The sequence below is a fragment of the Dendrobates tinctorius genome, unplaced genomic scaffold, assembly GCF_039654945.1.
Source record: "Dendrobates tinctorius isolate UK_male_01 unplaced genomic scaffold, ASM3965494v1 ptg000015l, whole genome shotgun sequence".
Classification (NCBI taxonomy): domain Eukaryota; kingdom Metazoa; phylum Chordata; class Amphibia; order Anura; family Dendrobatidae; genus Dendrobates; species Dendrobates tinctorius.
The window spans coordinates 25,793,963-25,818,277 of NW_027361683.1; the positions used below are offsets into that span (position 1 = coordinate 25,793,963).

General features: G+C 41.1%; 1 protein-coding gene across 3 annotated transcripts in view; it reads left to right on the forward strand.

Annotated features, from left to right (window-relative positions):
- Positions 1-23,285, forward strand: part of KIAA0319L (KIAA0319 like) — a 156,469-nt gene extending 133,184 nt beyond the window's left edge. For all 3 annotated transcript variants that reach the window (XM_073563006.1, XM_073562997.1, XM_073563013.1), the window contains 6 exons: positions 2,073-2,232; positions 6,364-6,506; positions 12,212-12,334; positions 15,525-15,615; positions 21,306-21,400; positions 22,470-23,285. In XM_073563006.1, the coding sequence (XP_073419107.1) occupies positions 2,073-2,232; positions 6,364-6,506; positions 12,212-12,334; positions 15,525-15,615; positions 21,306-21,400; positions 22,470-22,657 (800 nt within the window). In that variant the 3' untranslated portion in view covers positions 22,658-23,285. The remainder of the gene's footprint in view (positions 1-2,072; positions 2,233-6,363; positions 6,507-12,211; positions 12,335-15,524; positions 15,616-21,305; positions 21,401-22,469) is intronic.
- The last annotated feature ends 1,030 nt before the right edge of the window (positions 23,286-24,315 follow it).

Here is a 24,315-nt window from a genome sequence, read left to right on the forward strand (position 1 = left end):
ACTGCGCCAAAAAGCGCTAATGTGAAAGTAGCCTAATGCATTTATTTATTTGTAAATGTAATGCTGTAGATAAGCCCCCGATGTAACCTGAAAAAGAAGAAAAACACGTTATATTATACTCACCGAGGTGGGCGGTCCAGTCCGATGGGTGTCGCCGTCCCGTCCGGCGCCTCCCTTCTCCATGCGATGACGTCCTCTTCTCCCATCCTGTAATGGCGCAGGCGCATTGCTCTGCCCTGTTGAGGGTAGATGAGAATTCTCCCGACGCCTGCACACTGCAGGACTCTGCTCTGCCCTCAACAGGGCAGAGCAATGCGCCTTTGCCGGAGCCATTACAGGACGGGAGAAGAGGACGTCATCACATGAAGAAGGGAGGCGCCGGACGGGACGGCGACACCCTTATGACCGGACCGCCCACCTCAGTGAGTATAATATAACGTGTTTTTCTTCTCTTTCAGGTTACATCGGGGGCTTATCTACAGCATTACAGAATGCTGTAGATAAGCCCCCAATGTCTATTTCGGCAGCTGCAAGGCCAAAAAAAAGGTGACAGATTTCCTTTAAATTACAGGATCGATAGACATCTTGATGTTACAGAAACGATTAAACAAATCTCGATTTATTGAGTATAGAATATGAGCGCTACACACAGAAATATATGCTCTTACACACTTTGCCATTTAGTCAATGAGGTTATTCATGAGGGAACATCTCACCAGTCCTACTCCTGGGATTATGGTGTGGGGGAGCATAATGTAGAGTAGCCAGACCCATCTTGTCTTCATTTTAGGCACACTAACAGCTCGGCGTTACATTGATTTGGTGGTAGAACCAGTGATACTGCCATTTCCCTAAACTATCCCAGCAGCCATTTTTCAACAAGACAATGCAAGGCTGCATGTTACTCACTCAACTGTGAGAAGCCTGTGTGGCCTAAACTTAGTACCATAACTGCAGTGTTCTCAGACTTGTCTCCTATTGAGCACTTCTGGGATGTCATTTTTAAACCATTCCAAAAGTATCTGCCAGCAGCGGATCGTGATGATTTCTGTGCCCCGGTGCATTCAGCATCGCAGAACATTCATTAGACCACCATTAACAACCTTATTATTTTCATGACAACACATATAAGTTTGTGTATTTCTCTTGCTCCACTACTGAATAAATTGAAATTTTGAAAATGTTTTCATTTTTTCATCATTTGCATATCATTAACATTGTTATTGATCCTGTGATTTTCATAATTCCACAACTTTTCCTTCTTCTTCAACAGCCGCAACACATGCAGGAGATTCCCTAATAAACAGGCAATCCCTGCATTTATTGCGGCTGTCGAACAGCAAAGACATGCAGCCGCAGGGACTCAAACATATTTTTCTAGCTTGTTGAAGACACTCGGTTAGCACACAAGTGTGTTCGGATAACACCTTATCCAAGCATGCTCACTCATCACGATTCATTTCCAAACTAAAAACAAAAATTCTTCTTGATGACGCTCTCTGTAAAGTTAATCTACACTCAGACAAAAGTTTGTTTTTAATCTACAGTGCGCTCAAGTAATGGGAAACTAGTAATATTCAGAATTATATTTTTGGACATGAATTGAGATGAAACACTTTTTTTTTTATATATGGTTAGACTATGAAAAGTGGGCTTTACAAATTTTGTACTTAAATTATCCTACAGATCTAGTACTACATATTTTGGACAACACTCCCTGCAATATTTATTTACTGTTTCCTTTTATATGTGCTGTTGCCAGGTAGACTAGGGTTGAATTCTAGCTCTGCAGGCTTTGATTAGTGCACCTGGCTAGCCCTGCATATAAACAGGCTAGATGTTCATCTAAGTCAGTTAGCTGGAAGGAAGCAGACCAGACTGGATGTGTCTTGGAGCTCAACAGAGAGAGACAGGCCAGAATATCTCTGAGAAGAGACTACACAGGTCGTGAAAAATATTTATTACATGTATAAGTGAGGAGGCTTTATAATGGTGGTTTATTGTTTTTATCCTATTATACCATCTTTTGTAGTAGTCTTTTCTGTTATTCCAACTTTGCTTCTGTTTGTCAGACCCCATGAAGAGTAACCTGGTGGAGATAATTTTGGATGTGAGTGTCAGCCAGCTGACTGAAAGACAGAAGGGGATGTTTATGCGCCAGATTGGGGTTCTTCTAGGGGTTTTAGATTCTGACATCACTGTGCAGAAGATTCAGCAGCACACAGAAAAAAGGTATTTTCTGATCCATTTCAGAATATTGTGTTTCTTACAAAATGATACTAGTCATGTCTTTACATGGAAGTAGCTACTAGATGGTTATACTTCTCCACAGGTAACACAATGTGACAGATTTATCAATGAGAAAAGTTAAAGGGATTTTCTGCTCCTGATTTTATTTTATTTTTTTTTAATTTGGCAGCGGGTTCTAAAAGAAAACAAAGGATACTGTCATTAGGAAGTGAAATGTGAGCTCTTGATGGAGCCAATCATTGAGATATATTTGGTAATAAAAAAGTCGTAGAATTAAACCTTAAAGCCATTTTTTCCCCACAAGTCTTATGAGTCTTATATTGCTATCAAGTCCAGTTGTAGTACTACAAATAGGCTATATGTAGCTGTGACTTTTTTTGGCTTGTTTCATAATAATATTTCCTATAGTGGTACATCTGTATATTAATACATTGCACTTCATGAAAATGGCATGTACAGTGGGGAAAAATAAGTATTTGATACACTGCTGATTTTGCAGGTTTTCCCTCCTACAAAGAATGGAGAGGTCTGTATTATTATTGAAGGTACACTTCAACTGTGAGAGGCAGAATCTAAAAATAAAAAAACAGAAAACCACAGTAGTTAAAAATTATATAATTTCCTGGGTTAGCCTTTCTGGAACTCATCAAAGACAGGATATTAGGGTTATAGAAATGTGTGCGGCATTGTATTATATTGACAAGGATTATGTAAGCGTTACGGGGGAGGGGGGTTAGGGGAGGGTTTTGTTTCTAAGGGGGGATTTTCTTGTATTACTAAAAATTTAAGAAAAGTTATATTGCTGATATATTTATACATGTCTATGTATGTATTGTCATTTTCTTGAATAAAAACTTTGATTTAAAAAAATATATATATATAAAATTAGCATTTTACTGCATGAAATAAGTATTTGATCACCTACCAACCAAGAATTTTGGCTCTCACAGACCTGGTTGTTTTTCTTTAAGAAGCCCTTCTTTGCACTCATTACCTGTATTAATTGCACCTGTTTGAACTCGTTACCTTTATAAAGGACACCTGTCCACATATTCCGTCAATAACACGCCAACCTCTCTACCATGGCTAAGACCAAAAAGCTGTCTAAGGACACCAGGGACAAAATTGTAGACCTGCACAAGGCTGGGATAGGCTACAGGTCAATAGGCAAGCAGCTTGGTGAAAAGGTAACAACTATTGGCCCAATTATTAGAAAATGGAAGACACAAGATGACTGTCAATCTTCCTCGGTCTGGGGCTCCATGCAAGATCTCACCTTGTGGGGTAAGGATGATTCTGAGAAAGGTCAGAAATCAGCCCAGAACTACACGGAAGGATCTGGTCAATAACCTGAAGAGAGCTGGAACCACAGTCTCAAACGTTACCATTAGTAACAAACTACGCCATCACGAATTAAAATTCCTCAGGGCACGCAAGGTCCCCCTGCTCACACCAGCACATGTCCAGACCCTTTAGAAGTTTGCCAGTGACCATCTGGATGATCGAGAGGAGACATGGGAGAAGGTCTTGTGGTCAGATGAGACCAAAATAGAATTTTTGGCATCAACTCCACGTACCATGTTTGGAGGAAGAAGAAGGATGAGTACAACCAAAAGAACAATGTCTCAACCATTAAGCATGGTGGGGAAGCATCATACTTTGGGTGTGCTTTTGTGCAAAGGGGACAGGATGACTACACCGTACTGAAGGGAGGATATATTCCCTCAGTAAGAGCATTGAAGATGGGTCATGACTGGGTCTTCCAGTATGACAATGACACGAAACACACAGCCAGGGAAACTAAGGAGTGGCTCTGTAAGAAGCATTTCAAGGTCTTGGAGTAGCCTAGCCAGTCTCCAGACCTGTAACCAATAGACTATTTTTGGAGGGAGCTGAAATTCAATCTTGCCCAGCGTCTGCCCCGAAACCTGAAAGATCTGGAGAAGATCTGTATGGAGGAGTGAGCCAAAATCCCTGCTGCAATGTGTGCAAACTTGGTCAAGAACTAGAGTAATTGCAAACAAAGGTATCTGTACCACACTATTAAGTTCTGTTTTTCTATTGTATCAATACTTCTTTCATGCAATAAAATGCAAATTAATTATGTAAAAATCATACAATGGGATTTTCTGGACTTTTTTTTAAAAGATTCTGTTTCTTACAGTTTAATTGTAGCTACGATAAAAGTTTACAGCCCTCTCCATTGTTTGTAGGTGGGAAAACTTGTAAATTGTCCGTGTATCAAATACTTATTTTCCCCACTGTATGTGCAACTTGGGGTTTAACTGAAATATAAGTGCCTAAGTTCCACTTACATGTAGTGCAGCATGCTGGTAAGCGACCTATTTCTGAAATTCATACTGTTAGATGGGGAAGATCTGTATCCAGCAGCTTAAAAGCATTCTCACCAATTCAGCGATGTTGGTAGTGGACCTCCTGACACTTGCGTGACATTGGCTGCAGCGCTCACGTGGCATAACAATCAGTGGCTCTTCCTGACGTCCAAGTGTCATCCAAGAGAAGTGAGAGTGCTCTAGCTTATTGGCGGCTTCTGATTGGCTGCAGTGCTCACGTGGCACAATAATGTCATTTGAGCTCTGGAAGATTCAGCACCGAAATTGCTGCAATCGTGCCGATGTGGGTGATGAACATCTCTATTATTAATATGTTAAATTTGTAAACACATTCAATGCAATAAATGCTGCATTTAAGAATGGGGTTGTCCAAGTAGTGAACATCTCCTTTAAGTATGCGACACAAATTCCAGTATGTTGCCTGTGAACTTGCCCCTTTTTTTGTAGCATTCTTGCTTACATATTGCTTGTAATACCAACTAATTATAGCAGTAACAATCCAATTTATAATCTATAACCATATTCATTTTATCTATTGTAATGAAAGAGTGCAAGTTCCATGGAGATGTAATAAGGGTGAACGGCACATCCACATAAGCCCCCGATGTCTATTCCGGCAGCTGCAAGGCCAAAAAAAGGCTGACAGATTTCCTTTAATATGTCAAATCTACTTTATTAGAATTCCATTAAAAATGTAACTGATATCAAGCATTGTGTATGTGCCGTTCTTCCTTACTCAGTCTATATTGAGTGTTGGTGGTCTACAACAGGCCGGGCACCTACAGATCTGGGACTGCATCTGAATGATTTAAACAGACAGGGTAAACCCTATTACAGCCTTTGTAAACTACATGGCAACTTAAAGGGAATCTATCACCAGGATTTTGCTACCTAATCTAAGAGCAGCATAATGTAAAGTCAGAGACCCTGATTCGCGTTGTCACTTTCTGGGCTGCTTGCTGAAGTTTTGATAAAATCACTGTTTTATAAGCAGTACATTAGCATTAGAGTAAACCTGATGCCAGGTAGTCAAGCATATTCATGAGCTCTGTATAACCCCACCCCCCTCACTCATTGGTAGATTTCTGCTTATGCACAGTATATACCAACGTCAGTGATGGTAAAAATGTTGCGCATGCGCGATGCCTCCCTAGGTTTGCACATGCAGGATACTTCTATACTGTCATTTACTATCACCGTTGGCGCAGAGTGGTGGGCAGGATTATGGGAGTGGGTAACAGTGCATATTCATTTTAGATTTAAATACACTTGACTAGCCGGCACGTGGCTGTAAATTCTCCTGTGAGTACAGCAAGAAAACCGGAGAAGCTACAGCAATAAATGTTGGCTTTGACAAAAATTGCTACTGCGATCGAAACGCGTCACTTTTTATTCTTGAGTGCTGTCCAGGAGCCTTTATGTGTTTTAACGTAGGACAAATACATTTTGGGTTTTATATCAAGGAGCTGGAGCATCAAACTTTTTCCAGCAATAAATGTTACAGATTCTAAAAGGCCTGCCCAAACCCTATGTTTGGATACGAAACTAATAGTAATAACCTACTCTTGAACATCTGAATTCTTCTAGGTGTTAACATTCTTTATGGATTTGTATTCTCCAAATTTTGTCCATCCTATTACAACTTTGACCACTTTTCCAAAACCGTGTAGTATAAGGAATTTCATACCTTCGATTACTTGGATTTTTGACAATTTGATTTCTAATTTGGCATTGCATTGTATATTCTCTTCACTCTCAGCACTAAAGTGGTTTTCTATGTCAAGAACCAACCTCCTCACTTGGTTATGAAAGGATACCAGGTTGCCTGTACACTTCGCAATGAACTACGCAAACAGCAAAATGATTTCCTTATCTTTCGAGCGCTTGAGATTGATACATTCAGTAAGTGGGCACTTTTCTCTACCTTTAAATGTTTAAAGTGTAATCTGAACTATTTTTGTTTCCTAAAAGTAGTGTATATATGAAACAGATCTGCGATCGGAAAATGCATCGAAGAACATAGTAAGTTACACATTAAAAAAACATACAGAAAAGGCATACTCACTAATGTTAAACGAGCAAGGCCACAAGTCACACATTTGGATGTTTGATATAGACACCTGGAGCCTTTCCTAGCTCCACAGGTCTTTCTCTGGATCCTTTCCTGGCTTTTTTTTTTTTCTAAAAATTGCACGTGTCATTCCAGAATAAAAATTCTGATAGTTTTATGTCAATTGTTTATCATTTTACTTCTGTACATGAAAACAAAAACGGCTATATCTGTAATTTTTTTAAGGCATGGATGTTTTTAAAATCAAGAACTCCTCCTCCATCATCTAAATGGATCCAGCACGGGCCGCTCCGGATTTCTTGTCCGTCTGGATGTCAACAGGACTGTTGAAGCCTGTGATCGGCCTCAGAGGTCAGGTGACTAAAGGAGTGTACCATCAGAGGTTTCTCTAGTGATGTGCTTCTGTCACCTAAAGCTACAGACAGTCTTTGGTTTCAGCAGTTGTGTATGCATTTGGAAGACACAGACCTCCACCTGGGCTGGATCCTCGTTGGGGGTGACACAATGTGACTGTGCCTTCGCTTGTCATTTTGAAAACATTCATGCCTTAAAAAAAATTCAGTGTCTACTTTTTGTGCAAAAAAATAGCCTGTAAAGGCATTTTTCATGTGTGTAAAGTATAATTGTTTTGTTTAATGCATATGGTCACATATAATCTCTATTTTAAAGTGTAATTATAAAATGACTCTACATCAGCTGTATTAGCTACCTTGTTACCTTGCAGTGATCCTTAATTAGAGCTTTTGCTGTAGCGTAGAACATTAATTGCAATAGTGTCGTCTTCAGAGCTAAACTCCCAGAATTTCTTACTAGTCCACTATCTGTTCTGTTAATTCTTTAGAATGCATTCTTTGTAACAGAGAAACAACACAGAATTACTAAAACTTGGTCAATCCTTTTTTTTTACTTTTGACGTAAGCTTAGATCTTATCTATATATATAAAGCTGAGTGTATGTGTGTATGTATCAAGCCACGCCCACTCCACATGCATAGCCACATTCACTCCACATGCAAAGCCCTGTCCACACTGCCCACGTTGTTAGCGCACACGGGCGGAGACACATTCACCTCGAAAGCCACCCTGCAAAGCTCACTGGCAACGACATCCCAGCCACTGCACGCTACAATCAGGGCCGCCGCCTTCAGTGTGCGGCAGGCACAGGTCACATCTAGCTCCGTTGTGTCTAGAATGGATTTGCTCCTTTTGAGGCATGATGTCAAGGGAAAGGGAGGAGCCTCATAGATTACACAGCTGTGATCATAACAGGAAGTTGCTGTGTGGTGCTGCAGAAGAAGTAGGCTGTGTATACGATACACTTTATTGCAATTAGTGCAATTTATCTCGGGGTCAATCGGGATAATCATTTTAATTTGTTATAACTAACCACAGTTAGTTACTATACCCGGGCAATGCCGGGCTCTTCAGCTAATAAGTTATATTAGTGCCTCAGTCTTCCTCCTCTTCTTTATTTCTGTTTTTTCTTCATCTACAATCATTTTTTTCATTTTTTGTCTGGCTATAAATGGGATTTTTCCACTTCCATAACATTAAAAACAACTCTTTATTAATTAAGATAAGATTGTCATGCATTCTGATGTTACATGATGTACTCTATCGTTGCTTTTTAATCTGTACTGTTATTAGTAACCACATGTTTTGTACTTTTATTATAAACCTATTAAAGTGCATTGTTCCCATCAGGTGCAGGATATAACTCCCAACTGTATTATAGTAGATAAACTAATCAGTTTGGTTTGTGTCTGACAAAAATCATCTTGACTTTTTTAATAACTAAAAAAACAAATGGTAAATTTTGCTTTTGGATGTAAAAACCCTAAAGCTGGAGTCACACATAGCGACTTACCAGAGATACCGACACCGATATCAAGGTGTCAGGATCGCTGGTAAGTCGCTATGTGATCGCTGGTGAGCTGTCACACAGACAGCTTCACCAGCGATCAGCACAGCGATGCCGAGCGCCCGGCATCGCTTGCCATCCCTGTAAAAAATAGAATTAAAATAAAAAATATTGTTATTCTCACCTTCCGACGTCCCGCGCAGCCATCCTGCCTCTCTCCACGCTCCGGTCCCAGTAATCCTTTGCGAGAATGACCACGAGACGCCACGGTCTCGCGGGAGCGCGAAGTCTCGCGGTCATTCGTGCAAAGGATCACTGGGACCGGAGCGTGGAGAGAGGAAGGCTGCGCGGGACGTCGGAAGGTGAGAATAACAATATTTTTTATTTTAATTCTGTTTTTTACAGCTGATCGCTGGTCTCCCGCCTGTCACACGCAGCGATGCGTGCTGGCCAGCGGGAGACCAGTGACCAAAAAAATGTTCAGAGGTTTCTTACAGCGATCAGCGATACCGGCAGGGGGGCCGCTCGCTGATCGCTGTCACACACAGCGATCTCGCTGGTGAGATCGCTGTTACGTCACAAAAGTTGTGACTCGGCAGCGATATCGCTAGCGAGATTGCTATGTGTGACTCCCGCTTAAGGCTCACTACTAGACCTATAAAGCAATTTTCCGGTCAACACGTGTCTTGTGACAAAGTCACTGGCAAAGTGCTGGAGGGGAGATACCTTTCACTGATACTGTTAGCTTGAAACCTAGACGTTTGTGCCTGGACACCACAGTATGTGGTGAGGGGTTAATCTGCCATTTTGAGGGCTATGTTTTTTGTGAACAACCATAGAGCAGGTGGTCTAGAATTTATGTATAGTCGGTCTTCTGAGGCACTCATTGTTCAGTAGGGCTGGAGAGAGGAACTCCAGCGCTTTGTGTCCTGATAAGTAAAAGTTGAACCAGTGTATGATTGTTTTCCTGAGTGGGCAGATCCCCACACGGACTGTGCTGTAAGTTATGTTTAGTTTTTCCTTAGGCCAGAAAGGCCGTATTTATTTTTGCTAACTATGCATTGGCTTCTGCAGCATCTTTAAATAATCCAGTGAGAGATTTAGAGACAGTGTTCCGATGTCCACAATGTAAACGTAGTGGACATATATATATCTTAAACCCTTATCAGCATTGAAGTTGTAACATCAAGAAGGCAAAATTATGGGATTTTGGAAATCGCAGGATCGATAGATATGTTAATGATATGCAAATGTTGAAAAAAATGGAAACCACATATTCAAAACATCAGAATGTATTGAGTATGAGCTACATGTGTCAAAATACACTCACATGCCTTAGCATGCTATCAGTGAGGTTATTAATGGTTGTCTGAGGAATGTTTTGCTACGTTGAATGCACTTGGGCACGCCGAACATCAACATCCACTGCTGGCAGCTCCATATATATTTGCAGACCAATGACGCCTCAGATGTGCTCAATGGGATACTGTCAGGAACACCGCACTGCACTTGCTCACTGAGCCAGGGCGCGTGTCCTGAGTACAAAGACTGTGCACAAAGATACCTGCGGAGCGAGCAGCAGTGGTGACAATGCATGCTCCAGGACCTGAATCACGTGACTGCTGGGGGCGTGGCCTAAGCTCCACAGAGCTAGGAGCTGCAGGGAAACTCCTAGAAGGGTAACTACAGGACAATGTTACCAAGGCGCATAGACAGAGACAGACACCAGATCAAGCCGGGTCAAAGCACGAGATAGCAGGACAGTACCAAAGGGCTTAGACAGAAAGAATAGTCAGGACGTAGCAATAGATCAGAAAACCAGAACAGGTATTAGACGGTACAATAGGGGTAAACTGTAACGGAGTAACGATAGCCAAGCCAGGAGGTCAGAACCAGAAAAGACAATGGTACCAAAAACGAGAGACGGAGTACAGAGTGAAGGAACAAGCCGGGTCATACACGGGAAGCAAACAAACAATGCAGTGTACCCACACACCAGGGGTCAGACACACCAGAATAGCAGTATAACTGACAGAGAATGCCAGTATGGAGTGAGCATAAATACCCCTCCCAGATCCAAAGAGAGGCCGGCAATGTTAACCCTGTCAGAACAGGACATTAACCATGTCCTAACCATGACAGATACAAGTCCAGAGATAATGAAGTCCATGGTAGCACATGCTGCCTGGTTTTATCATGCTGAAAAATGTCTCATGGGACACTTTAGAGAAACGGCTGGTTCTATGACCAAATCAATGTAACACCAAGTTGTTAGTGCACCTGAAATGATGCCCAGAGGAGTCAAACTGCTGTACATTATGCCGCCCCACACCATAATGCTGGGAGAAGGACGGGTATGATGATACCTCATGAAGACTTCTTCATAGTGTTGCCCACGTGGTCTCCAGACCAATCTCCGGCTGTCACTGCATCCAAGACAAAAACAGGACTCATCGCTGAAGAGGCTAAACCTCAGTTCAACACTCCATTGCTGTCTTCCTCTGTACCAAGATATTTTTTGAGAGGCATGGCTCGAGGTCAGTGGAACACCTGTAGCTGGTCATCTGTCTTATAGCCCAATATCGTGCAAACACCTTCTGATAGCTTGTGTGGATACTGCGTGATTCCTTAAGGCCCTGTCTCACATAGCGAGATCGCTGATGCGTCACCGATTTTGTGACGCAACAGCGATCTCTCTACATGTGACACATAGCGGCGACCGGCCCCCCCGCTGGATATCGCTGATCGTGCTCGAATTTCCTTGTCCATTTTTTCATCGTCGGCGTCCCGCTGGCCAGCACGCATCGCTGTGTTTGATGCCGACGAGGAGCGACCTCGTTGGCGACGCAGAACTCAGGGACGCAGGCTGGAATTGTTCAGAATAGCTGCTGTGTGACAACGCACCAGTGATCCTTACCAGGTCGTATCATTGGGATCGCTGGTGCATCATTGAAGAGATCTGCCTGTCTGGCAGCTTACTAGCGACCGTGTAGCGACGCACCAGCGATCCCTACCAGGTCGTATCGTTGTTGGGATCGCTGGTGCGTCATTGAAGAGATCTGCCTGTCTGGCAGCTTACTAGCGACCATGTAGCGACGCACCAGCGATCCCTACCAGGTCGTATCGTTGTCGGGATCGCTGGGGCATCGCTATGTCAAACAGGACCCTTATGCTTGGTATGTTATGTCACTTGCAGTAAAGATAAGAGAAATGGCCGTACCAGTGGTTTGTTCCATCACTGATCCAAAGTGTCCCAGGAGCCAATTTTGCATTCTAGTAATATGTCAGCATGTCGATAGGTCCTGTGAATTTCGTAGTTCTTCCTTCTTGGTGTTGCAATTTCAATGTATCTATATGATTCCTAAAAAAAAAAAAAAAGGGGGGGAATTTAAGAAGCTAAATCCGGCTTAATGTTCCTACTAATTTGAGGTCTATGCACATACATAGTCGTTTTGTTGATGTGCTGTACAGAGATAAAGAAAGTTGACCTATCATAATATTACATTGATGTTAAGTATGGCAAAACAGTTCAGTATGTGCCTGGTAAGAAGTGTGGTTCCTTATCATGGCATCCTAATTACAGAGTCCTAATGAGCAATGATGATGTGTTTATTCTGGTATTGTTTACACCACATATTCAGTGGTGTTTTATACATATATTATGTTTCCTCTGCAGCGTGTCAGTTGAATTGTTCTATGCATGGTCACTGTAATTCCGTCACTAAGCGGTGTGTCTGTGACCCCTTTTGGATGGAAAACTTTATACGTCGTCAGTTTGGTGATGGCGAGAGCAACTGTGGTAAGTTTCTCCTTTACAGCTCCAGTTAAACATATGTAAACTTTGCTAGGACTGAATGTCACTGGTCACAATTGTGGGAAGATGCAGAACATCTGTATTAGTTACTGCCTCCATCCTAGCACTCTTAGGGCTCATTCAGACCTCTGTGATGTTTCAACAGTGTTTGTATGCCAAAACCAGGAGTGGAACATACAGAGAACAACTCTTAGGCCAGGTCACACTGGCGAGGAATACGGACGAGTGAGAGGCGTTAAAAGCACGCATTACACACAGACAAATTATTCTCTATGGGTTTGCTCCCAACAGCCGTATATTTCTCGGGCGTATTCTACGGTCCATGCCAATCGCAGGATGCTGCGATTGTCAGCGTACTACGCCCGTAATACGCCAATGCAAGTCTATGGGTGCGCAAAAAATATGGATTACACACGGACCACACATGTGACTTGCGAGAAATACGCACCCGGTGTCTCTTAGAAAAGCCGGCAATTCAGTGCGCTATACAGTAAACTCACACTGACAGGTTTAATAAAGAAACGAAAGAATAGATATATACACATAGAATATATATATATATATATATATATATACATACATGTCATTGTGACAAACATATATATATTTATATTTCACAGAGTTATTCATAGCAGAATAGCCGCTAATTAAAATGCCGGCTTCTATCAAAGCATTCCCCAACCCGACATGAAATGACACATGGTTTACATTCAGTAAACCATTTCATTTTAAGTTTTTTTTATATGTCCTTAACTAATAATTAGATGAGGGTTTGTGTGCAAAATTTGGGAGTTGTAGTAGTTATTTTAAGGGGTTAATTCGTTGTTAAAAAATGCGTGGGCTTCCCATTGCCCTATATTTTTGGCGAGTGGGTTAATCTAACAAAGGGTTAATGTCACCATTCGATTGTAAGGTGACATTAACCCTTTGTTAGAGTAACCCATTCGCCACCACTACAGGGCAATGGGAAGCCCACGCATTATTTAACAACAAATTAACCCCTTAAAATAACAACTACAACTCCCAAATTTTGCACACAAACCCACATCTAATTATTAGTCAAGGACATATAAAAAAACATGAAATGAAAATGTTTACTGAATGTAAACCATGTGTCATTTCATGTCGGGTTGGGGAATGATTTGATAGAAGCCGGCAATTTAATTAATTTAATTAGCGGCTATTCTGCTATGAAGAACTCTGTGATAGATAGATATATATGTTTATCTCAATGACTTGTGTGTGTGTGTATATGTGTGTGTGTATATGTGTATATATATATGCATTCTATGTGTCTATATCTATTATTTCGTTTCTGTTATAAACCCTGTCATAGGGCTCCATTATATGTCCATTTTGCAAGGCGGCGAGAAAATCTCACCATACGGATGCAGACGTGCAAAATACGCAACCACACCTTGCTTACGGATGACATACGGAGCACTATTTAGGGGTCATTCATCCGTATTACGCATGTAAACTACGGACCGTATTTTGCTTCTGTTAGTGTGACCCCGGCCTTACTAATCTTCCCTCATCTCTGAAGCCCCTTATACATTTACTCAGTTGACAGACTTTGTAGCATTTCCTGTGTCCTACCCCTGAAGCTCAAATAATTAAACCATATAAATCACAATTTGAGAAAAATGATTAATAAAATAAGTCTTAGAGGAACGAACATACTTTTAAACTCTATATAATATATGCCAGAACCATAAATATAAGTAAGGACCAAAGTCCATAGGGGAAGTTCCCGATATAATGCAGACATTATTGGAGAACAAAATAGACTTACTTCTTATAAAAAGTATACATTATATTGAACATGTTTTAAAATGGTCATGTATCATAAAAAAATAATGGAAAATGCTAATTGCCAGGGAGGGAGCTGACAGAAACACTGTAAATTCATCATATGTGAGATCCAAGGCATCTAGATAAGTATTTAATAGTGTACAATTGTATGTAATACAAAAATAAGATGCAAAGGATTTCACATATTATGATGAAGGTGATTACATGCATTATCAAGTACCAGCACCATACCTATGGGTGAATGCTACTAAAGAACAGTAGCAATACAATGGAGTGCATAATTACTCACCCTTAAAGCGCAACAAACGCCTGTGTGCACTGATGAGCCCCAACGTGCGTTTCGCGTCTGCATCATCTGGGGGCCTATGTGTTCTATATGTGCGGTAATAAATATATATATACGTGTGTGTGTGTGTATGTATGTGTATATATTATAAAAGGATCCCATGTGTCCCAAGTGTAGCACATAAGTGTCACTTCCGGTGGACAGGGTCTCCTCCCCTACCCTTGTCACATCTGGCCAATCTCATGGAAGCAATGCACGTCAGGAAGAATAATTCCGATGACATCAGTGACATGCATTGCTCCATCCAGATCCCTTCAGTGATGGGAGGAGACAGGACACCCAATGCGCATGCGCACCCAGCAGGGATCTTGTCAGCAACCAGGGTAATGTGTGGAGTGCGATGTCTGGCAAAAAAAGGGCCTGTAAAAGAAGGAGTAAAAAAAAAATGAATGAGGATGATCAACAAAGCATGCCCAAACATTAGTGGTATGATTGGATGAACATTGGCCAATCACATCTCCTTATAAATAATTTATGACAAAGGCCCAATTTAGAATAATGACAGCATCTACTTGTTTTCACAATTTTGCAAATATAAACATACATATATGAAGGCATGACATAATATGTATACAACATATAGTAGCATAATGTCATGGCCAGGCACGCACTGGAAGCACACTCTCACAGATTTGATAAGTTGAAGGTATGGGAATAGATGGTGTGATCGCTATCAATCGTCAAAAAGACAGACTACTAAATAAAAAAAAATAACAAAGGGGCACAATTAAAAACACATACTATTAAAAATAACCTAGAGATGTAGTAAAGAATGGGAAAAGGGGAGGGCCAGAAAACCTGAAGCATTTCCTGTGTCCTACCCTGGATGCTCAAATAATAAACCATATAAATTGCAAATTCAGAAAAATGATAAATAAGTCTTGGAGGAATGAACATACTTTTAAACTCTAGTTGCCTATTGGAAAATACCAAAAGAAAGCCAAGATAGATCTAAAAATGCCAATAGAACAATGTTTTTAATACCCAGTTCACAATGTCCGTTCGCACCTGCAGATTGGAGTGTGCTGTATGTGGTTATCACAAGCTTCCTTTGTGTGGTGGCCCTGGGTCTGCTCGTCTGGTGCACAATCTGTTGTTGTAGAAGGTGAGTGATGCTTCTATTTGCTAATTAGTTTTAATAAACTGTGTTTCCACATATGAATTTGCTACAATATATCATTTATTTAATTAAACCCCTCTGTTCAATCTTGTATACGGAGAGCTGTCTATTTTGGAGAATGACAGTCATGTGTAATAGTATTTTCCTAGAGAAACCTACAGTATTTTTTGTACTATGAGACGCACCGTACCTTAATCACAAAACAATCACTGACCTCAGTGAGACCAGTCAAACAAAACACTGCAGCAGCCGGCAAAGGCGCTCAATCAGTGAAATCCTAAGTGCATTGCTCCCTGGGAAATACGAATATGCAAATAAAGTCCGTGGAGCCTCATTTAAGAGTCTCAAACACGGGAGTAGCCAGATCTTCCTCCAGGGAAGGACCCAGCCAAGGAGTGGCTCCTTTCGGAAACCACCATTACTTAATATGGTGGTAATGGTGGTTTCCGAAAGGAGCACTCCTTGGCTGGGTCCTTCCCTGGAGGAAGATCTGGCTACTCCCTTGTTTGAGACTCTTAAATGAGGCTTCACGGACTTTATTTGCATATTCGTATTTCCCAGGGAGCAATGCACCTAGGATTTCACTGATTGAGCGCCTTTGCCGGCTGCCGCAGTGTTTTCTTTGACTGGTCTCACTGAGGTCAGTGATTGTTTCGTGATGTTGGTCTACTAGGCATTGCTCCCACCTAGCCAGAATACTACTCCACACTGATGAGGGGCAACACCCCGAAACAGCTGTCTGTGGATGGATACCTGGCCTTGGTATTTCCCTTGTCATATCTGTAAACTCGTAAAGAGCTGGATATTGACTTAAAGGGCCACTTAATATGGTAGTAATGGTGGTTTCCGAAAGGAGCCACTCCTTGGCTGGGTCCTTCCCTGGAGGAAGATCTGGCTACTCCCGTGTTTGAGACTCTTAAATGAGGCTCCACGGACTTTATTTGCACCGTACCTTAAGACACACCCCACATTTTCAGAAGGAAAATAGGGAAAAAAAATGTGTCAAATGGGGTCCGTCTTACAGTCCGAATTCAGCTTACCGGGGGAAATCTCGGCACAGGTGGAGGAGTAGTCACAGGGGATGTTCGGTGGTCCAGGCTGGTGGCCTCCGGGAGATCCTATTCCAGGCTGGTGCGGCGCTGGTGCTTTGTGGTGTGAGGGACTCCCCTAGAATTTTACGACAGGTTCGGCGGTGGGGCTCCGCCGACATTTTGCGACAGGTGCGGTGGTGGAGCTCTGCGGTGCGGCAGTCCCCCGCCGGCATTTTGCGGCGATGGTGCCGAGATCTCAATCTGAGCATGCGCCGCCACCAGTGGCTATTTTCCCGGAGGCTACCGCATCACAGCAATGGATCTGCTGGGGCTTCCGGGCTTTCACAAAATGCTGGCGGTGCCCCCCCCGCATGACAGAGCACCACCGCCGCACCACAGAGCATGTCCACCGCACCAACCTGGGAAGGGAGGCTGCATTGCCCTGCAGTGTCAGACCGGAACCGCCGCCACAGTATTTTTGGGGAAAAAAGTGCGTCTTATAGTAACGAAAAATATGGTAAATCATTGAGTGAGGTAGCCTTCATAATAAACAGTCAATTTTTTTTTTTTTTCTTAACAGATTCTTGATCAGCGACGAAAATGTTGCATTCGGGTACCAGTTGCTATTCTCTAATGTACATTTTCATCAGGCTATTCTCTTGGGTGCAGTCAGTGCTAGCGAGCCCCAATCCTGGCAGTTTATACCCTTAGATACCACAGTCAGTTGCGATCAAGGCATCGGAGTTGTTTGCCAGAGGTTGGCGGCTCCGTTTGTCACCTCATTGCCCAAATGCTTTGGAATATGTTGGTGCTTTAAAAATTATTATTATTATGCTATAAATAGTTGAATGAACAGGTAGAAGTGTTTTAGTTTATTTTATGAGTCAATACAAGTTAAAGCCCCCTTGTGCGAATGAAGAGAAAAAGAATTCACATATCTGGTATCACCATGTCTGTAATGACCAGATCTTTTAACCCCTCTCTGACATTAGACTTACTATTCCGTCCATGTGACCTGGGACTTAACTCCCATGGACGGAATAGTACGTCATGTGCGATCAGCCGCATGTCAGCTGATTCTCACAGCTGACACCCGACACTAAGTGCCAGGAGCGGTCACGGACCGCTCTCGGCACTTCAACCCCCGGAACACTGTGATCAAACATGATTGCAGCGTTCCGGAGCTGGCAGAGGCCCTGACAGACCCTCTGCCTTTTGGATTGGCGACCCCACAGCATGAAGCGGGGTCCCGATCACTCCCATGGTAATGACAACATCCTGGTTACCAGAGCTGAGAGACTTCCTATCATGCACAGTGCATGTAAGGAAGTCTCTGAGGTCATTGTGCAGAAACTGCAGCACTGACAGCTTATATGGCATGCAGATCTGCATGCCATATAAGCGATCACCCTGTACAAAATGAGTGTCCTATAGTGGGACAAAGTGTAAAAGTAAGTAGAAAAAAGAGAAAGTTCATCAGCTCACCCATATTTGCTGTATTTCCAAGTTCCAGATAATGCTGCTATATGTGTTGTGCTGCTAGTGCTATTTTTGCATTGATCATCATATTTGATCATAATTTTATGATAACGAATAAAAGTTACTTTTTAAGTGATCAAGATTTCCTTTGGATCCTGCTGGAATTCATCTGTTTTTGATTAAAGTGTAAAAGTAAGAATGAAATTAAAAAAAAATAATTTTAAAAAAGTAAACAAATCAATATTTATTCCATAAATAAATATGTTAATTAAAAAAAATCTAAATAATAAAAGTACACATATTTAGTATCGCCGCGTCTGTAACGACCCAACCTATAAAACTGTCCCACTAGTTAACCCCTTTAGTGAACACCATTAAAAAAAGCAAGGTAAAAAAACAATGCTTTATCATCATACCACCGAACAAAAAGTGGAATAACACGCAATCAAAAATACGGATACAAGTAAACATAGTACCGCTGAAAACGCCATCTTTTCCCCCAAAAAACAAGCCGCCATATAGCTCCATCACCAGAAAAATAAAAAAGTTCTAGCTCTCAGAATAAAGCGATGCAAAATAGTTATTTTTTTTATAAAATAGTTTTTATTGTGTAAAAGTGCCAAACACAAAAAAATGATATAAATGAGGTATTGCTGTAATCGTACTAACCCGAGGAATAAAACTGCTTTATCAGTTTTACCATATGCGGAACGGTACAAACGCCCCCCCCCTTAAAAGAAATTCATGAATTGCTGGCTTTTGTTCATTCTGCCTCACAAAAAATGGAATAAAAAGCGATCAAAAAATGTCATGGGCTCGAAAATGGTACCAATAAAAACGTCAACTCGTCTCACAAAAAACAAGACCTCAAATGACTCTGTGGGCCAAAATATAGAAAAATTACACCTCTCAAAATGTGGTGATGCAAAAATTATTTTTTGCAATAAAAAGCGTATTTTAGTGTGTGACAACAGCCAAACATTAAAACCTGCTATAAAAAGTAAATCACCCCCTTAGTTAGGTAAAAATAATAAAATAAAAAAGTATTTCCATTTTCCCATTGGGGCTAAAGTTAGGGTTAGGGTGGAGCTAAAGTTAGGATTACGATTAAGGTTGGGATTAGGGTTAGGGGTGTGTTAGGGTTAGGTTTGTGGTTAGGGTTATGGATAGGGTTGGGATTAGGGTTAGGGGTGTGTTGGGGTTAGGGTTGGAGTTAGAATTGGGGGTTTCCACTGTTTAGGCACATCAGGGCCTCTCCAAATGCGACATGGCGTCCAATCTCAATTCCAGCCAGTTTTGCATTGAAAAGTCAAATGGCGTTCCCTGCCTTCCAAGCTCTGCTGTGCCCCCAAACAGTGGTTTACCCCCACATATGGGGTATCAGCGTACTCAGGACAAATTGTACAACTTTTTGGGTCCAATTTCTCCGGTTCCCCTTGGTAAAATAAAAAAAAATTGGATCTGAAGTAAATTTTTTGTGAAAAAAAGTTAAATGTTCATTTTTTTTAAACATTCCAAAAATTCCTGTGAAGCACCTGAAGGGTTATTAAACTTCTTGAATGTGGTCTTGAGTACCAACAGGGGTACACTTTTTAGAATGGTGTCACTTTTGGGTATTTTCTATCATATAGACCCCTCAAAGTGACTTCAAATTTGATGTGGTCCCTAGAAAAAATGGTGTTGAAAAATGAGAAATCGCTGGTCAACTTTTAACTCTTATAACTTCCTAAACAAAAAAAAAATTTGTTTCCAAAATTGTGCTGATGTAAAGTTGACATTTGGGAAAAGTTTCTTATTAAGTCTTTTGTGTGACATATCTCTGATTTAAGGGCATAAAAATTCAAAGTTGGAAATGTTTTAAATTTTCGCCAAATTTTCCTTTTTTTCCACAAATAAGCGCAAGTTATATCAAAGAAATTTTACCACTAAGATGAAGTACAATATGTCACGAGAAAACGTCAGAATCACCGGGATCCATGGAAGCGTTCCAGAGTTATTACCTCATAAAGGGACAGTGGTCAGAATTGTAAAAATTGTCCTGGTCATTAACATGCAAACCACCCTTGGGGGTAAAGGGGTTACAACTACATTTAGCCTATGTGATGAATACCTAAATTGCTATTTTTGCATGCTCTACTTCACAATGAAAGCAGAATAAAACATAATTGAAATATCTTATGTATAAAAGATTTTTCCCTTTTTTTTCTTTTTTTTAACAACAAAAGTGTCTTTCTTGAGCAACAGTAGTGAATTAAAAACATTAGGTATCTGCATGATTGGAATGACCTGCAGAACCAAGATGACATTATACATGGTGCACGTTTAAAATGGTGCAAAATTTAGAGCGCAAAAAACAATGCCAGAATTGCTACGTTTTACCAGTTCTTCCCCCATAAAAGTTCATTATATTTTAAAAGTGTCGTATCCACAATGAAGGTGCCTTTTAAAAATATGAAAAAAAAATAAAGTTATGGTTATGCAGCGAAGAAGAAAAGCTAAAAAAAAGTTGGTGCTTATGTTCAAACAAGCCTGGTTCTTAAAGGGTTAAGTAATGTTCCTGAAGATGTGGAGCCATCTAGTTCGCATTATTCTGTGGCCGGTGCAAAACCTCATGCCGGATTCTGTTGATGTCTCGTACCTGACTATCATCAGATCCAGTCCTGTAGCTTGTATCATGGCTGTGGAATATACAGGTAAATGTGTGATAAAGGACTCGTCTAAAGACTTCTAGGCGAATGTAGCTGATGTTATCAGCACCGTGTGCGCTGTGAATATCATGACACCCGCAGCCCATGTGTGTATTATACACCATTTTTACAATCTATGCCTGGACGCTCCATTCGTTATCGATGGGGCCAACAGAAACAACCATGGGCTGTACGCACTGTACTAGGCAGGTTCCGCCAGCCCACTAGAGAATGAGTGGAGCAACAGCATGCAAACTATAACTCGGCTTCAAAGTCACTCTTCACGTGCAGGAATAAGACTCAAGACCCCTGTCCTAGTGATGGGTCAGGGTCCCAGTCATCAGACATTTGTTACCCATCCTGTGGTTAGTTAATAATTCGACTGTGGGACATCCCCTTTACCATCTGCCAAAGAAGTTTTAAAATTTTTCTAAATAAGAAAACCTTTTAAAATGTGTTTTTTTTCTCATTCTTGAAGGAAAAAGGGAAAACTGAAACGGAAGAGTAGATATAAAATGCTGGAAGCAACAGATGACCAAGAAAGTATGGAGCTGAAATCAAGTATCAAAACTGGTAATTATGAACATGGAGGACAATAGATGTTTTGCATAAAACTTTGGAGTTACTTTGCTCATTCTTAAGAAGGCCTGTCACCAGAGCATAATCCTTCTTATTAATCCCGAAATACATGGCAACAAACACAAGTAATCAGGAGGGACAACTAGTCCCAGCAAACATCCACACACTGCCGTCACCCAGCAGCATCTGCAATATTAGTGTGAGCCGGCCTGTTGACCATGATAGAGTATGCTCAGACACAGATGTCTGCAAAGGAATACGTGGATTTCGTCCGCGCTGCCCAAATGATGAAATTCCAGAGGTTAATAACGTTTGACAGTGGTTTATTCTACGCGTTTCAAGGTTTTTTGCAACCTCTTCTTCAGGTATTTCCTGAAGAAGAGGTTGCAAAAAACCTTGAAACGCGTAGAATAAACCACTGTCAAACTTTATTAACCTCTGGAATGTCATCATTTGGGCAGCGCGGACGAAATCCACGTATTCCTTTGCAGAGCTCTGTTTCAGATAGTCGGTGACCGACTTGTGGATCTGCGGCAGCCCTTATCTATACATGCTTTGAATACCTACTACCAGGTGAGCAGTTTTTTGTCAAACCGCTTACTCTATTTGTGGGATAAGACCCTATATTGCGCTTGTGTCTCCCTCTTTCCTCACAATACCAGACACAGATGTGATAGACTCCTTGTCATCTCAGGCAGGATTACACCTATATACGCTGCTGATAATACAGGATCAACCATTCACAATAGGTGATTTCACAGTCGTTTCTTTTCCTCCTCCCTTCACAATGACCTTTACAGCCTCATTACATTGTGATATGTAAAAAAAAAGTTCATTTTTTTAAAAAAAGTACATTTAACAACCTGATTTAAAGGAACTTTGTTGGTACAGAATGACTTTTCTCACCAAGTATAGGCGATCGGTGCCTCATGGCGGGGCTGATCATTTAAGTGCAGCTTCCCCCTACTAAATAGACAAGTGAATGAGGCCTTAGAGTATTTCATGACCATCTTTTTTATGCAATATGGCAACATTTTTTAACCTTTTCTTCTTTTTTCATTAGGTGTAAAATTGAAACCTACAGTCCAAAATACAAGTTTGATGCATTCAGAATCGGAACTAGACAGCGATGACAATGCTTACACCTGGTCTGACCGCGAGAAAGGCAAACTCCTCAGACCTCAGAACGGCTCCTTGCGTAATGGACAAGCCTCTCACAAAAACAAAAACCAAAGAGAGGAGTTGCTATAGTGTGGAGTCTACACACTGGAATTCATTTCATTTTTCGCAGGATAGTGCAAGTTGCCTCACTGTCCTCTCCATCACTGCTGGTTTACTCTGTGGACAAAGCTGCTACCCTGAACTGCTTTTCAGAAGTGGGTATTTTGGTAGAAATATCAACTCCTTTGCTCTCCTTAGAGCACTGAGGCTCTGGACATACTTGAAGTGGAATTTTTCATTGGGAAATACTACTGGATTTATGCTAATAGATTTTTTAATTAAGTAATTTAATTTTTTTCTGCACAGTTTCTTGGGTTCACAACCCCCAAGAGTGAGCCACACTGTTAAACGTAATCAAGTCTAAATGCACTACTGCGCCCCGTCCTCACTGGTAATGAAGGATAAAATGTGAATCGCACCGGGCATATTCTACAGCCCAACCTCTCTTCTTTTTCTTACAGTCTAAAACAACGAAACATCCGGCTTGATCATTTTGTAACACCTACTTTTCTAGAAACGTTCTTTTGTCTTCTGTGTTGTCACTGTTCTGATCCATCAGTGAATCTGAAGGGAATAAGCTGGCTGGCTTTATTGAGAGAAGGTAACCTATAACACTGGATGATCTACAATAAAGACAAACTATGAGTCCCTTCTTTTATTTCTGTTTTAAGAATTTACTAAAGTGCAAACATGTTCTGACTCTGAAGCAGTCATCGACTGATACATCCATACTAAAAAAAAAAAATAGATGGAAGCTGCTTTAAGTACAGTGCCTTGAAAAAGTATTCATGGCCTGTGAACTTTTCCCCATATTTCCAGGTTACACCCGCAAACTTAAATTTATTTTATTGGGATTTTTTGTGATATACCACCCCTAAGTAGGAAGTATTTGTGAGGTGTACAAGAAAATAATACATGTTTTTCTAATTATTTTAAAAATATACATCTTTGTCAATACTCGGTAGGTCCACTTTTCACTGCACTTACTACTGCAAGTCTTTTGGGGTAGGTCTGTACTAACTTTGGACATCTAAAGTCTAAAAGTTTTGCCCATTATTCCTTGCACTAGTTCAGTGAGATTGGATGAAGAGCATCTGTGAACAGCGATTTTCAAGCCTTGCCACAGATTCTCAATGGAATTTATATCTGGACTGTTACTGATCCATACAAAAACATGAATCTGCTTTCATATAAACCATTCCATTGTAGATCTGGCAATATGTTTAGGGTCGTTGTTCTACTGAAAGGTAGGTCTACATCTCAGTTTCAGGTCTTTTGCAGCCTAGAACAGGTTTTCCTCTAGGATTTCCCTGTATTTACCTTCAACCATCTTCCCATCAGCTCTGATCAGCTTCCCTGTCCCTGCTGAATAAAAGCATCGCCAAAGCATAATGCTGCAACCACCATGTTTGACTGTGGTGATGGTATTTTCAGTGTGATGTGCAGTGTTAGTTTTCCGCCACACATAGCATTTTGCATTTAACCCAAAAAGTTCTATTTTGGTCTCATCTGGCCAGAGCACCTTCTTCCACATTCTAGCTGTATTCTCTACATGGGTTTTTGCAAACTGCAAACAGGACTTGTTTTGGTTTGCTTTAATAAATTGCTTTCTTCTTGCCACTCTTCCATAAAGGCCAGATTTGTGGAATATATGACTAATAGTTGTCCTATGGCCACATTCTTCCACC